General features: G+C 40.8%; 1 protein-coding gene across 1 annotated transcript in view; it reads right to left on the bottom strand.

The window, feature by feature from the left end:
• The window catches only part of WWP1 (WW domain containing E3 ubiquitin protein ligase 1), a 530,531-nt gene that overhangs the window by 38,161 nt on the left and 477,481 nt on the right, over positions 1-14,889 (bottom strand). The window contains exon 20 of the mRNA XM_053715174.1: positions 6,745-6,865. Within this exon, the coding sequence (XP_053571149.1) occupies positions 6,745-6,865 (121 nt within the window). The remainder of the gene's footprint in view (positions 1-6,744; positions 6,866-14,889) is intronic.

Raw genomic sequence — 14,889 nt, 5'->3', positions numbered from 1 at the left:
GACAGGTGATCCTGAGACAACCGATCCTGAGACAACCACCAGAGAAGAGAATCTCTGGTTTTCTGGTCCAGTTGTATTTGAGGAGACAAATCTGCATAATCTCCATTCCACTGTTTGAGCATGCACAGTTGCAGTGGTCTGAGATGTATTCGAGCAAAGGGGACTACGTCCATTGCCGCTACCATTAATCCGATTACCTCCATGCACTGAGCTACAGATGACCGAGGAATGGAATGAAGAACTCGGCAAGTAGTTAAAAGCTTTAACTTTCTGACCTCTGTCAGAAATATCTTCATTTCTACAGAGTCTATTAGTGTTCCCAGGAAGGGAACCCTTGTGAGCGGGGACAGAGAACTTTTTTCGATGTTCACCTTCCACCCGTGAGACCTTAGAAAGGCCAGTACAATCTCCGTGTGAGCCTTGGCTCTTGGAAAAGACGACGCCTGTATTAAGATGTCGTCCAGATAAGGTGCTACTGCAATGCCCCGCGGTCTTAGTACCGCCAGAAGGGACCCTAGCACTTTTGTGAAAATTCTGGGAGCAGTGGCCAAACCGAAAGGAAGGGCCACAAACTGGTAATGCTTGTCCAGAAAAGCGAACCTTAGGAACTGATGATGATCTTTGTGGATAGGAATATGTAGGTACGCATCCTTTAGATCCACGGTAGTCATATATTGACCTTCCTGGATCATAGGTAAGATTGTTCGAATGGTCTCCATCTTGAATTATGGAACTCTGAGGAATTTGTTTAGAATTTTTAGATCCAGAATCGGCCTGAAAGTTCCTTCCTTTTTGGGAACCACAAACAGGTTTGAGTAAAAGCCCAGTCCTTGTTCTGTAATTGGAACTGGGTATATCACTCCCATCTTGAGTAGATCTTCTACACAGCGTAAGAACGCCTCTTTCTTTATCTGGTCTGTAGACAGACGAGAAATGTGGAACCTTCCCCTTGGAGGGGAGTCCTTGAATTCTAGAAGATATCCCTGAGTAACAATCTCTAATGCCCAGGGATCGTGAACATCTTTTGCCCAAGCCTGAGCGAAGAGAGAGAGTCTGCCCCCTACCAGATCTGGTCCCGGATCGGGGGCTACCCCTTCATGCTGTCTTAGTAGCAGCTGCAGGCTTCTTGGCCTGTTTACCCTTGTTCCAGCCCTACAAAGGCTTCCAGGTTGCCTTGGGCTGTGAAGTGTTACCCTCTTGCTTTGCGGCTGCAGAGGTTGAAGCAGGACCGCTCCTGAAGTTGCGAAAGAAACGAAAATTAGCCTTGTTTTTAGCCTTAAAAGGCCTATCTTGCGGGAGAGCATGGCCCTTTCCCCCGGTGATATCTGAAATAATCTCTTTTAACTCGGGCCCGAAAAGGGTCTTTCCCTTGAAAGGGATATTTAGTCATTTTGATTTGACTTGAGCCAAAGCGCTCTGCGCGCCATAATGGCGAAACCAGAATTTTTTGCCGCTAACTTAGCTAATTGCAAAGCGGCATCAGTAATAAAAGAATTAGCCAGTTTTAGAGCATTAATTCTATCCATGACTTCGTCATATCAGGTCTCCCTCTGGAGCGACTACTCCAGCGCCTCAAACCAAAAAGCCGATGCAGTAGTTACAGGAATAATGCAGGCAATAGGTTGGAGAAGGAAACCTTGTTGAACAAATATTTTCTTTAGTAAACCTTCTAACTTTTTATCCATAGGATCTTTAAAAGCACAACTATCTTCGATTGGAATGGTTGTGCGCTTGGCCAGTGTCGAAACTGCCCCCCTCTACCTTAGGGACCGTCTGCCACGCGTCCCGCCTTGGATCAGTTATGGGGAACATTTTCTTAAAGATGGGGGGGACGACGACAAAAGGGACACCTGGTCTCTCCCACTCCCTAGCAACAATATCCGCCACCCTCTTAGGGATCGGAAACGCATCAGTGTATACAGGGACCTCTAGATATTTGTCCATCTTACACAATTTCTCTGGGACCACCATAGGATCACAATCATCCAGAGTGGATAAAACCTCCCTAAGCAATACGCGGAGGTGTTCCAACTTAAATTTAAACGCTAGTGAATCTGATTCTGCCCGCTGAGAAACCTTTCCTGAGTCAGAAATTTCTCCTTCAGACATCAAATCCCTCACCGCCACTTCAGAGTGTTGTGAGGGTACATCAGATAAACCTCCCAAAGCTTCCGACTGCTCCTCATCTGTACTTAAAACAGAGCTATCGCGCTTTTTAGGGAAAACTGGCAGTTTGGATAGAAAGGCCGCAAGGGAATTATCCATGACTGTCGCTAGTTGTTGCAATGTAATAGGCGCCAATGCACTAGAGGTACTAGGTATCGCTTGAGCGGGCGTAACTGGTGATGACACATGGGGAGAGGAAGGTGGACTATCCTCATTACCTTCAGTTAAAGAATCATCTAGGGCTATATTTTTAAGTGACACAATATGATCTTTAAAGTGTATAGACACATCAGTGCACTTGGGACACATTTTGAGAGGGGGTTCCACCATGGCTTCTGAACACATAGAGCAAGGCTTTTCCTTAGTGTCAGACATGTTTAACAGGCTTGGAAAACACTTTAATCAAATAAAAATCACAATTTGAAAAAACGGTACTGTGCCTTTAAGAAGTAAAAAGCGCACACATTTTTACAAAACAGTGAAAAATGTACCAAATCTCTTGAAATTTTCACAGTATGTGCCTAATGCTTCGATATGATTGCACAACAAGTTTCAGCCTGATTAACCCTTTAATGCCCAAACCGGAGCAGCCTAAAGCCCACAACCGGTTAACAAACTACAGCACCTTGCCACAGCCGCCTGCTGTGGCCCTACCTGCCCTTGGGAATTAGTTCTGGGGAAAACAAGCTTCTTTGAAGTCCTCAAACAGTCTCTGGACCCTCCATGTGAAGCAGCATGAACAGCCTGTCAATATTAACTGCGCAACTGAGGCGCGAAATTAGGCCCCTCCCACTCCAGAGTTGTGAGGCCTTCAAAAACCCAATTAGGTGACTAAAATTATGCCATGTGGAAAAAACCCCCGTAATAAACACACCAAAAGTGTTTAAAAGTGTCTACAATGAGTATTTTGTGAAATAAAATAATCGATTGCGGGGGGCGGAGCCAGCTTGCATACAGAGAGGACGTGTTTGAATATGGCTCCTGCAATAAATGACAAAAAAACCTGTTAAAATTTAGCTAATTCGCATGACAAGGGAGATGTACCCACTCTAAGCGAGCCCTGCATCAGTTGAGGACCTAACCAGCACCCTATAAAAGGGTTTCAAGCACCAGAGAGGAGTGACAGATTTGGGCCTAGCCGAGCTTGGGGCCTCCCTGAGAGAAACATATGCCACGTCTTCTGCGGCAGGACGATAGTAAGAGGGCCTGAGCTGACTTTGCGGAGTGGTACCCGATAGAGTGTGGGGCTTCTGGGACCATGGAGGGGCTGCTTGCGACGCTGCAGGATTGGTTTGAGGACTTTGATCACGAGATGTACCGAAGATTTGACCGCCTCCTATATATCATGGCGGACACCCACGCAACAGTTGCTGCTGAAGTCTCGGAGGTGGCACCCCATGCTGTTTTGAGTGAGCAGTGCAGTGATTCTCAGGAGGTTATCGATCAACTCCCGGCTAGCCTACCGCACATCGCAGAATTGGAGACCTGTGGATTACCGGCGACCCGGTGCAGGTCAGATCTCTGGGTCCAGATACCCTGGGGGGACTGTGGGAGCCCTTGCTACTGTGCCGCTATACTTCAGAGGGGTGCACATGGAGGACAACTTGACCCTGGCATGATTGTCTGTCTGGGGCTATATCTGATGGACATGTCACGCTGGAAGCCTCTGGACCTACTTGACACCTCGGTGAGACAACCCTGTGTAAGGACCGGCGTGGGCTGAGCGTTTCTGCTGTGGCTGTCATCTGCACAGCTACCGCCATGCTCAGCAGGGTGTCTGTGTTCTATACTTGTTCTCCTGCATGACGACCGTTAGGTCTGAACATATAGACTCAATTGTGTAAACTTGTGGCCCCAGCAATATTCATGCCTGTCAGTTAGGTGGAGATGTGAGAACCTCTATCCTCTCTAATCATTTGGCTACCTTTGGTGTTAAATATGCGACTGTTTTGTCTCTTATATCTATGAAATTACCATTGTCTGCCCCTTGCTCTTCTCTAGTCTAACTATATATCGTGAACAATTTCCCCTCACATATCCTTGCAGCCCCCTATTGATAATATGTGTTGGTGGGGAAGAGAGTACTTGGCTTACTTTAGAGATCACTTGGGTAGCATGTTTTTTTTTTTGTTTTGTTTTTTTCTTCCAGGAATGGGGCATAAATGCATGTTTTGGATCCGCCCCCCCTCTCCCTCCTACCCCTTTCCCCTTCCACTCCCCCCCCCCCTTCCCCATCCCTCTCCTCTTCCCTTTCCCCCCTTCCTCTTCCTATCCCTCCCTCCCTTTCTCCCCTCCCTCCCTCACTTTTACCCCCTCTCTTTTTCCCTTCCCCTCTTCCCCCCCTGCTTCCCCCCCCTCTCCCAATTGTGTAGTAAAGGGATAAATAATTTATCCTCTATGCTCCTATATGGCAGAGTTGAGCAGTCTCTGCCCTGTTCGTAGAGCCCAGGTTAGAGAATGTACCCATATAAATGTAAAAATGGCTCTTCGAATGTCCTTAATGTAACAACTTATTATGAATGTCATTCATTGGCTAATATCTACAGACTGTATATCATTATTAGTAACTGCATCTGCAACCTCACTTGTATATCTATGCTCCCCCTTGAATTACTACTTTGTTGTCTAAAGCCCAGAGAGCCTGGGGCGCCCAGTTCACGTGTCTCCCATCTATACGCTGCCCATCACGGTGGAATTAGCACTTAATCACCTCCAGGTGACTGCAGAAGTTTGTAGCCCAGCCAGCAGCCTAATTTTTCTGCAAAGCTATAACCCCTTCTGTGCCTGCAACTTCTAGTTTGTTTGTTTTTTTAGCCTCAATGTTCTTCCCATATTTGTATTCTTGTGAGCAACTACATTCTTGTATATATTAGTATGTGAGTTTATGTGAGCTGCAGTCCCTACAGTTCGCATTTCTGATACAATGTGAAATATTGGAATATCTAATCTTGTTATGTTTGAGTATATCATCTCCTTCATTACTACTCTCAGTCTCTTGGACCTTTCTAGGGTCCTAGTTGTCAATGGAAGGAGCCTATCAGCGCAGGCCTCGATTGGGCCTGTGCTTTCTAAAAGCCCTCTGAATGGTACCTTTAATCCATAGAGGCCCAAAAGCGACCTCAGCTATCTTTGAGGGAAAAGAGGGCGATTTTGAGTTTGCTCTCCAACTTTTATCCACCTGATGCATTCATCAACTTGAGAACACTTTGCGAATTTGATAGGAGTATTATTTCTATAGTTGTTCTTATACAGGTCTAATTGTCCATAATACTTGTTTTATTATATGCTGTATACCAAGTCCTTGTTGGGGCAAACTGTTTTTGCGTATTTGTCTGTGCAATTCCCTCAATAAAAAATATTAAATATAAAAAAATAAATAAATAAATAAATAATCGATTGCCCTGTAACAGTGTCAACCAGCCTTTAAGCCCTGTTAAATAAGCCTTAATTCTATACTGAGTCTCAGAACATGGCTTACCCTTCCCACATGGGGATTCCTGTCAGTCTTCTAGCATTAGCATGTCTAGACTAGAAAAAAATGACTGAAACATACCTTAATGCAGTTAAGCCTGCAAACTGTTCCCCCCAACTGAAGTTTTCTGGTACTCCTCAGTCCTATGTGGGAACAGCAGTGGATTTTAGTTACAACATGCTAAAATCATTTTCCAGAATTCTTCATCACATTTCTGCCAGAGAGTAAATAGTACAAACCGGTACCATTTAAAAATAACAAACTTTTGATTGAAGATATAAAACTACAAATCTAACACCACATTCACTTTACCCTCCCGTAGAGAGGCCCTGCTGCCAGAGCCGGCAAAGAGAATGACTGGGGGGTGGAGCTCTGCTGTGTGCTCTCTTTGCCACTTCCTGTAGGGAATGGGAATATCCCACAAGTAAGGATGAATCCGTGGACTGGATACACCTTGCAAGAGAAAAATTCTATACGTTATTTTTAGAACATAATTCCGTAAGTCATTGAATTGCATACAAATATGTAACTTAGTTTTTGAGTAAATCTACACAAGTGAGTTGCTTTTCATAAGTTTCCTCAAGACCCAGACTCTAAATTCACTAAGTTTTAGTATGTTATAGAATTATAATACTCCATAGAGTCTAAATGTGCTAGTCAGAAATTATGTTTTTTCTGGCTACAACTGTGTGCACCTAGTTCTATTAAACGGCAGTGTACTATGAAGAAAAACTCGAGTTTGCCAAGAATATAAGACTTTAGGTGAGTTATAAGTGACATTTCCTTCAAGGATAACCAAATTGGGAAATCTCTCAATAATTTGTTTAGTGTTTGTAAATGATAGGAAATAAATGTTTATCCATATTTTAATGATTTTTTGCACGCATTCCAATTCAAGGAAATGACCGTATCAAGTTTTCTGCCTATGATAACAAAAAAATACTTTTATGTAATTATTTACCATATACTACGGTGTAATGTGGTGAAAGAGCTTTGGATTTTTGTTTCTACATCTACTATAAAATCATTATTATACTAATATCTGATCCTGCCCCATCAGCAGAAATATAAATGTATATATTTATGTACATTTGTATATGTCGAACCTCTAACTCTTTTTCATCAAAATACTGTAGCCACTGTAGAGGGACGACTGCATTAAAGCCATCGAGAAATGCTTTGGTTTGTTCTTCTACTCCACGTGAAAATCTCCATTCAGCCATTAAACTACAAAACAAGAAAAAAATAGGGTCTCAGTATAGCTTTACAAAAATGTCTAAGTGTTCACAAATGGAAGGGCAATAATAACAATATAAAACCACCCAATATTCTTTAATGCTATGTAAACATTTGTACTTATGCACATTGTTTTTATTAGATATAACTAAAGACTGTTTTAGCGGCAAGCCATCTTTTTCTACTTTTTTTTTTTAACTCTACAATATACACACAGTTAGATGTAATATATTTTTAAACCATGGGGCCATACTTTACTTAAAGGGACATTGCACACTGGATTTTTTCTTTGCATAAATGTTTTGTAGGTGATCCATTTATATAGCCCGTCTGCAAGTGTTTTTCTAATAATGTATAGTTTTGCTTATTTTTAATAACATTGTGCTTATTTTCAGACTCCTAACCAAGTCCCAAAGTATCACATTTAGACCCAAGTCTACAGACTCCTACTTGCTCATATTTGTGTAATGTGTTATTTAATATGCAGGGGAGGGGGTGTCTGTTCTTGATGCTTTCTCCGCCCCTTTCAGTGGGTGTCCCAGCCTAACCTCATCAACAGTGCTAAACTGGAAGCTGCTAAGTATTTAAGAGGTTTTATACTGGATTTTTAGATCAGCATCTGTGCATATTCTTCTTTATAGTGGTGTCTATTACATGCAGTTATATGAAAAATGAGCTTTTCTAAAAAAAAAATTAGATTTTTTTTTTTTTTTTACACTTTTATGGCCCTTCACTTTACCCAATTTTGTCATCCATATGAAAGCTTAGTGTTTAAAAGGGATAGTAAACCCACATTTTTTTCTTTCATAATTCAGATATAGCATACAATTTTAAGCAACTTTCTAATTTACTCCCATTATAAATGTTTCTTCATTCTCTTGGATATCTTTATTTGAAAAGCAGGAGTGTAAGCTTAGGGGACGACCCATTTTTGTTTAGCCCCTGGGTAGCGCTAAGCTGATTGGTGATTTTTACCTCTAAACATTACTTGTTTAAATGTAATGCTAAACTCATAAGAGTAACAGTTGTGAATCTCATACTAATGCAAACTAGCTGATCGGTATTTCCTACTAATGATCAGTGAGTACAAACATATAGGCTGCTCTGTCATATAGATGAGATTTTTTTCTCTTTTTGAGTAAAATAAAATGTATGTCCCCCAAAAGATCCTAATGTTGAAAATCAAAATCATAAAACTGATACAATATATAAAAAGGAAAATTGAATTGCAGTATCATACAATTTCAATATGGTTCATAAATATTCTTATTTGTGTTTCTATGTCATCAAACCAATTTGTTAAAGGGACACTGTACCCAATTTTTTTCTTTTGTGATTTAGATAAAGCATGCAATTTTAAGCAACTTTCTAAGTTACTCCTACTTTCAAATTTTCTTCATTCTCTTGGAATCTTCATTTGAAAAGCAAGAATGTAACTTTAGATGCCGGCCCATTTTTGTTGAACAACCTGGGTTGTTCTTGCTGATTGGACAGCACCAATAAACAAGTGCTCTCCAGGGTTCTGAAACAGCAATTGGCTGGCTCCTTAGCTTAGATGCCTTTTTTAAATAAAGATAGCAAGAGAACGAAGAAAAATTGATAATAGGAGTAAATTAGAAAGTTGCTTAAAATTGCATGCTCTATATGAATCACGAAAGAAAAAATTTGGGTTCAGTGTCCCTTTAAATAACCCTTCCACTTCATAGCTGTACTAACCTACTCATTAGTCTCTCTCAATGCACAGTAATGGTCCACAAATGTATTATACACATAAACATCAAGTCAGAAAGAAAAAACATAATTTATGTAAGAACTTACCTGATAAATTAATTTCTTTCATATTAGCAAGAGTCCATGAGCTAGTGACGTATGGGATATACATTCCTACCAGGAGGGGCAAAGTTTCCCAAACCTCAAAATGCCTATAAATACACCCCTCACCACACCCACAAATCAGTTTAACGCATAGCCAAGAAGTGGGGTGATAAGAAAAAAGTGCGAAAGCATAAAAAATAAGGAATTGGAATAATTGTGCTTTATACAAAAAAATCAAAACCACCACAAAAAGGGTGGGCCTCATGGACTCTTGCTAATATGAAAGAAATGAATTTATCAGGTAAGTTCTTACATAAATTATGTTTTCTTTCATGTAATTAGCAAGAGTCCATGAGCTAGTGACGTATGGGATAATGACTACCCAATATGTGGATCTTCCACGCAAGAGTCACTAGAGAGGGAGGGATAAAATAAAGACAGCCAATTCCGCTGAAAATAATCCACACCCAAAATAAAGTTTAAATCTTATAATGAAAAAAACTGAAATTATAAGCAGAAGAATCAAACTGACACAGCTGCCTGAAGTACTTTTCTACCAAAAACTGCTTCAGAAGAAGAAAACACATCAAAATGGTAGAATTTAGTAAAAGTATGCAAAGAAGACCAAGTTGCTGCTTTGCAAATCTGATCAACCGAAGCTTCATTCCTAAACGCCCAGGAAGTAGAAACCGACCTAGTAGAATGAGCTGTAATCCTTTGAGGCAGAGTTTTACCCGACTCGACATAAGCATGATGAATTAAAGATTTTAACCAAGATGCCAAAGAAATGGCAGAGGCCTTCTGACCTTTCCTAGAACCGGAAAAGATAACAAATAGACTAGAAGTCTTTCGGAATTTCTTAGTAGCTTCAACATAATATTTCAAAGCTCTAACTACATCCAAAGAATGCAATGATCTCTCCTTAGAATTCTTAGGATTAGGACACAATTTAGGAACCACAATTTCTCTACTAATGTTGTTAGAATTCACAACCTTAGGTAAAAATTTAAAAGAAGTTCGCAACACCGCCTTATCCTGATGAAAAATCAGAAAAGGAGACTCACAAGAAAGAGCAGATAATTCAGAAACTCTTCTAGCAGAAGAGATGGCCAAAAGAAACAAAACTTTCCAAGAAAGTAATTTAATGTCCAAAGAATGCATAGGTTCAAATGGAGGAGCTTGAAGAGCCCCCAGAACCAAATTCAAACTCCAAGGAGGAGAAATAGACTTAATAACAGGTTTTATACGAACCAAAGCTTGTACAAAACAATGAATATCAGGAAGATTAGCAATCCTTCTGTGAAAAAGAACAGAAAGAGCAGAGATTTGTCCTTTCAAGGAACTTGCAGACAAACCTTTATCCAAACCATCCTGAAGAAACTGTAAAATTCTAGGAATTCTAAAAGAATGCCAGGAAAAATGATGAGAAAGACACCAAGAAATGTAAGTCTTCCAGACTCTATAATATATCTTTCTAGATACAAATTTACGAGCCTGTAACATAGTATTAATCACAGAGTCAGAGAAACCTCTTTGACTAAGAATCAAGCGTTCAATCTCCATACCTTTAAATTTAAGGATTTGAGATCCTGATGGAAAAAAGGACCTTGCGACAGAAGGTCTGGTCTTAACGGAAGAGTCCACGGTTGGCAAGAAGCCATCCGGACGAGATCCGCATACCAAAACCTGTGAGGCCATGCTGGAGCCACCAGCAGAACAAACGAGCATTCCTTCAGAATCTTGGAGATTACTCTTGGAAGAAGAACTAGAGGCGGAAAGAGATAGGCAGGATGATACTTCCAAGGAAGTGACAATGCATCCACTGCTTCCGCTTGAGGATCCCTGGATCTGGACAGATACCTGGGAAGTTTCTTGTTTAGATGAGAAGCCATCAGATCTATTTCTGAAAGTCCCCACATTTGAACAATCTGAAGTAATACCTCTGGGTGAAGAGACCATTCGCCCGGATGTAACGTTTGGCGACTGAGATAATCCGCTTCCCAATTGTCTATACCTGGGATATGAACCGCAGAAACTAGACAGGAGCTGGATTCCGCCCATACCAGTATTCGAGATACTTCTTTCATAGCCAGAGGACTGTGAGTCCCTCCTTGATGATTGATGTATGCCACAGTTGTGACATTGTCTGAAAACAAATGAACGATTCTCTCTTTAGAAGAGGCCATGACTGAAGAGCTCTGAAAATTGCACGGAGTTCCAAAATATTGATTGGTAATCTCACCTCCTGAGATTCCCAAACCCCTTGTGCTGTCAGAGACCCCCAAACAGCTCCCCAACCTGTCAGACTTGCATCTGTTGAAATTACAGTCCAGGTCGGAAGAACAAAAGAAGCCCCCTGAACTAAACGATGGTGATCTGTCCACCACGTCAGAGAGTGTCGTACAATCGGTTTTAAAGATATTGAGATATCTTTGTGTAATCCCTGCACCACTGGTTCAGCATACAGAGCTGAAGAGGTCACATGTGAAAACGAGCAAAGAGGATCTCGTCCGATGCAGCAGTCATAAGACCTAGAATTTCCATGCATAAGGCTACCGAAGGGAATGATTGTGATTGAAGGTTTCGACAAGCTGAGATCAATTTTAGACGTCTCTTGTCTGTCAGAGACAGAGACATGGACACTGAATCTATCTGGAAACCTAAAAAGGTTACCCTTGTCTGAGGAATCAATGAACTTTTCGGTAAATTGATCCTCCAACCATGATTTTGAAGAAACAACACAAGTCGATTCGTATGAGATTCTGCTAAATGTGAAGACTGAGCAAGTACCAAGATATCGTCCAAATAAGGAAATACCACAATACCCTGTTCTCTGATTACAGACAGAAGGGCACCGAGAACCTTTGTAAAAATTCTTGGAGCTGTTGCTAGGCCAAACGGCAGAGCCACAAACTGGTAATGCTAGTCTAGGAAAGAGAATCTCAGAAACTGATAGTGATCTGGATGAATCGGAATATGCAGCTATGCATCCTGTAAATCTATTGTGGACATAATGCCCTTTGCTGAACAAAAGGCAGGATAGTCCTTATAGTTACCATTTTGAATGTTGGTATCCTTACATAACGATTCAATATTTTTAGATCCAGAACTGGTCTGAAGGAATTCTCCTTCTTTGGTACAATGAAGAGATTTGAATAAAACCCCAGCCCCTGTTCCAGAACTGGAACTGGCATAATTACTCCAGCCAACTCTAGATCTGAAACACATTTCAGAAATGCTTGAGCTTTCGCTGGATTTACTGGGACACGGGAAAGAAAAAAATCTCTTTGCAGGAGGCCTTATCTTGAAGCCAATTCTGTACCCTTCTGAAACAATGTTCTGAATCCAAAGATTGTGAACAGAATTGATCCAAATTTCTTTGAAAAAACGTAATCTGCCCCCTACCAGCTGGGCTGGAATGAGGGCCGCACCTTCATGTGGACTTTGGAGCTGGCTTTGGTTTTCTAAAAGGCTTGGATTTATTCCAGACTGGAGATGGTTTCCAAACTGATACCGCTCCTGTGGGTGAAGGATCAGGCTTTTGTTCCTTATTGTGACGAAAGGAACGAAAACGATTATTAGACCTAAATTTACCTTTAGATTTTTTATCCTGTGGTAAAAAAGTTCCTTTCCCTCCAGTAACAGTTGAGATAATAGAATCCAACTGAGAACCAAATAATTTATTACCCTGGAAAGAAAGGGAAAGCAAAGTTGACTTAGAAGACATATCAGCATTCCAAGTTTTAAGCCATAAAGCTCTTCTAGCTAAAATAGCTAAAGACATATACCTGACATCAACTCTAATGATATCAAAGATGGAATCACAAATAAAGTTATTAGCATGTTGAAGAAGATTAACAATGCTATGAGAATTATGATCTGTTACTTGTTGCGCTAAAGCTTCTAACCAAAAAGTTGAAGCTGCAGCAACATCCGCTAAAGATATAGCAGGTCTAAGAAGATTACCTGAACATAAGTAAGCTTTTCTTAGAAAGGATTCAATCTTCCTATCCAAAGGATCCTTAAAGGAAGTACTATCTGCCGTAGGAATAGTAGTACGTTTAGCAAGAGTAGAGATAGCCCCATCAACTTTAGGGATTTTGTCCCAAAACTCTAATCTGTCAGATGGCACAGGATATAATTGCTTAAAACGTTTAGAAGGAGTAAATGAATTACCCAAATTATTCCATTCCCTGGAGATTACTTCAGAAATAGCATCAGGGACAGGAAAAACTTCTGGAATAACTGCAGGAGATTTAAAAACCTTATTTAAACGCTTAGATTTAGTATCAAGAGGACCAGAATCCTCTATTTCTAATGCAATTAAAACTTCTTTAAGTAAAGAACGAATAAATTCCATTTTGAATAAATAACATAATTTATGTAAGAACTTACCTGATAAATTAATTTCTTTCATATTAGCAAGAGTCCATGAGCTAGTGACGTATGGGATATACATTCCTACCAGGAGGGGCAAAGTTTCCCAAACCTCAAAATGCCTATAAATACACCCCTCACCACACCCACAAATCAGTTTAACGAATAGCCAAGAAGTGGGGTGATAAAAAAAGTGCGAAAGCATATAAAATAAGGAATTGGAATAGTTGTGCTTTATACAAAAAAAACAGAATTTATGTTTACCTGATAAATTACTTTCTCCAACGGTGTGTCCGGTCCACGGCGTCATCCTTACTTGTGGGATATTCTCTTCCCCAACAGGAAATGGCAAAGAGCCCAGCAAAGCTGGTCACATGATCCCTCCTAGGCTCCGCCTACCCCAGTCATTCGACCGACGTTAAGGAGGAATATTTGCATAGGAGAAACCATATGTTACCGTGGTGACTGTAGTTAAAGAAAATAAATTATCAGACCTGATTAAAAAAACCAGGGCGGGCCGTGGACCGGACACACCGTTGGAGAAAGTAATTTATCAGGTAAACATAAATTCTGTTTTCTCCAACATAGGTGTGTCCGGTCCACGGCGTCATCCTTACTTGTGGGAACCAATACCAAAGCTTTAGGACACGGATGAAGGGAGGGAGCAAATCAGGTCACCTAAATGGAAGGCACCACGGCTTGCAAAACCTTTCTCCCAAAAATAGCCTCAGAAGAAGCAAAAGTATCAAATTTGTAAAATTTAGAAAAAGTGTGCAGTGAAGACCAAGTCGCTGCCTTACATATCTGATCAACAGAAGCCTCGTTCTTGAAGGCCCATGTGGAAGCCACAGCCCTAGTGGAGTGAGCTGTGATTCTTTCAGGAGGCTGCCGTCCGGCAGTCTCATAAGCCAATCGGATAATGCTTTTAATCCAGAAGGAGAGAGAGGTAGAAGTTGCTTTTTGACCTCTCCGTTTACCAGAATAAACAACAAACAAAGACAAAGTTTGTCTGAAATCCTTAGTAGCTGCTAAGTAAAATTTGAGAGCACGAACTACATCCAAGTTGTGCAACATACGTTCCTTCTTTGAAACTGGATTAGGACACAAAGAAGGCACAACTATCTCCTGGTTAATGTTTTTGTTAGAAACAACTTTTGGAAGAAAACCAGGTTTAGTACGCAAAACCACCTTATCTGCATGGAACACCAGATAAGGAGAAGAACACTGCAGAGCAGATAATTCTGAAACTCTTCTAGCAGAAGAAATTGCAACCAAAAACAAAACTTTCCAAGATAATAACTTAATATCAACGGAATGTAAGGGTTCAAACGGAACCCCCTGAAGAACTGAAAGAACTAGGTTGAGACTCCAAGGAGGAGTCAAAATTTTGTAAACAGGCTTGATTCTAACCAGAGCCTGAACAAAGGCTTGATTGAATAATAAAAACTACAGTTAAACACTAAAAAACTCTAAGCCATCTCCGTGGAGATGTTGCCTGTACAACGGCAAAGAGAATGACTGGGGTAGGCGGAGCCTAGGAGGGATCATGTGACCAGCTTTGCTGGGCTCTTTGCCATTTCCTGTTGGGGAAGAGAATATCCCACAAGTAAGGATGACGCCGTGGACCGGACACACCTATGTTGGAGAAATCATAACCACCAAAAAGGGTGGGCCTCATGGACTCTTGCTAATATGAAAGAAATGAATTTATCAGGTAAGTTCTTACATAAATTATGTTTTCTTTCATGTAATTAGCAAAAGTCCATGAGCTAGTGACGTATGGGATAATGACTACCCAAGATGTGGATCTTTCCACGCAAGAG

This window comes from Bombina bombina, chromosome 5 (assembly GCF_027579735.1).
Source record: "Bombina bombina isolate aBomBom1 chromosome 5, aBomBom1.pri, whole genome shotgun sequence".
Lineage (NCBI taxonomy): Eukaryota > Metazoa > Chordata > Amphibia > Anura > Bombinatoridae > Bombina > Bombina bombina.
The sequence above is the reverse complement of the archived record's forward strand: the minus strand, read 5'-3'. Positions and strand labels throughout refer to the sequence as shown.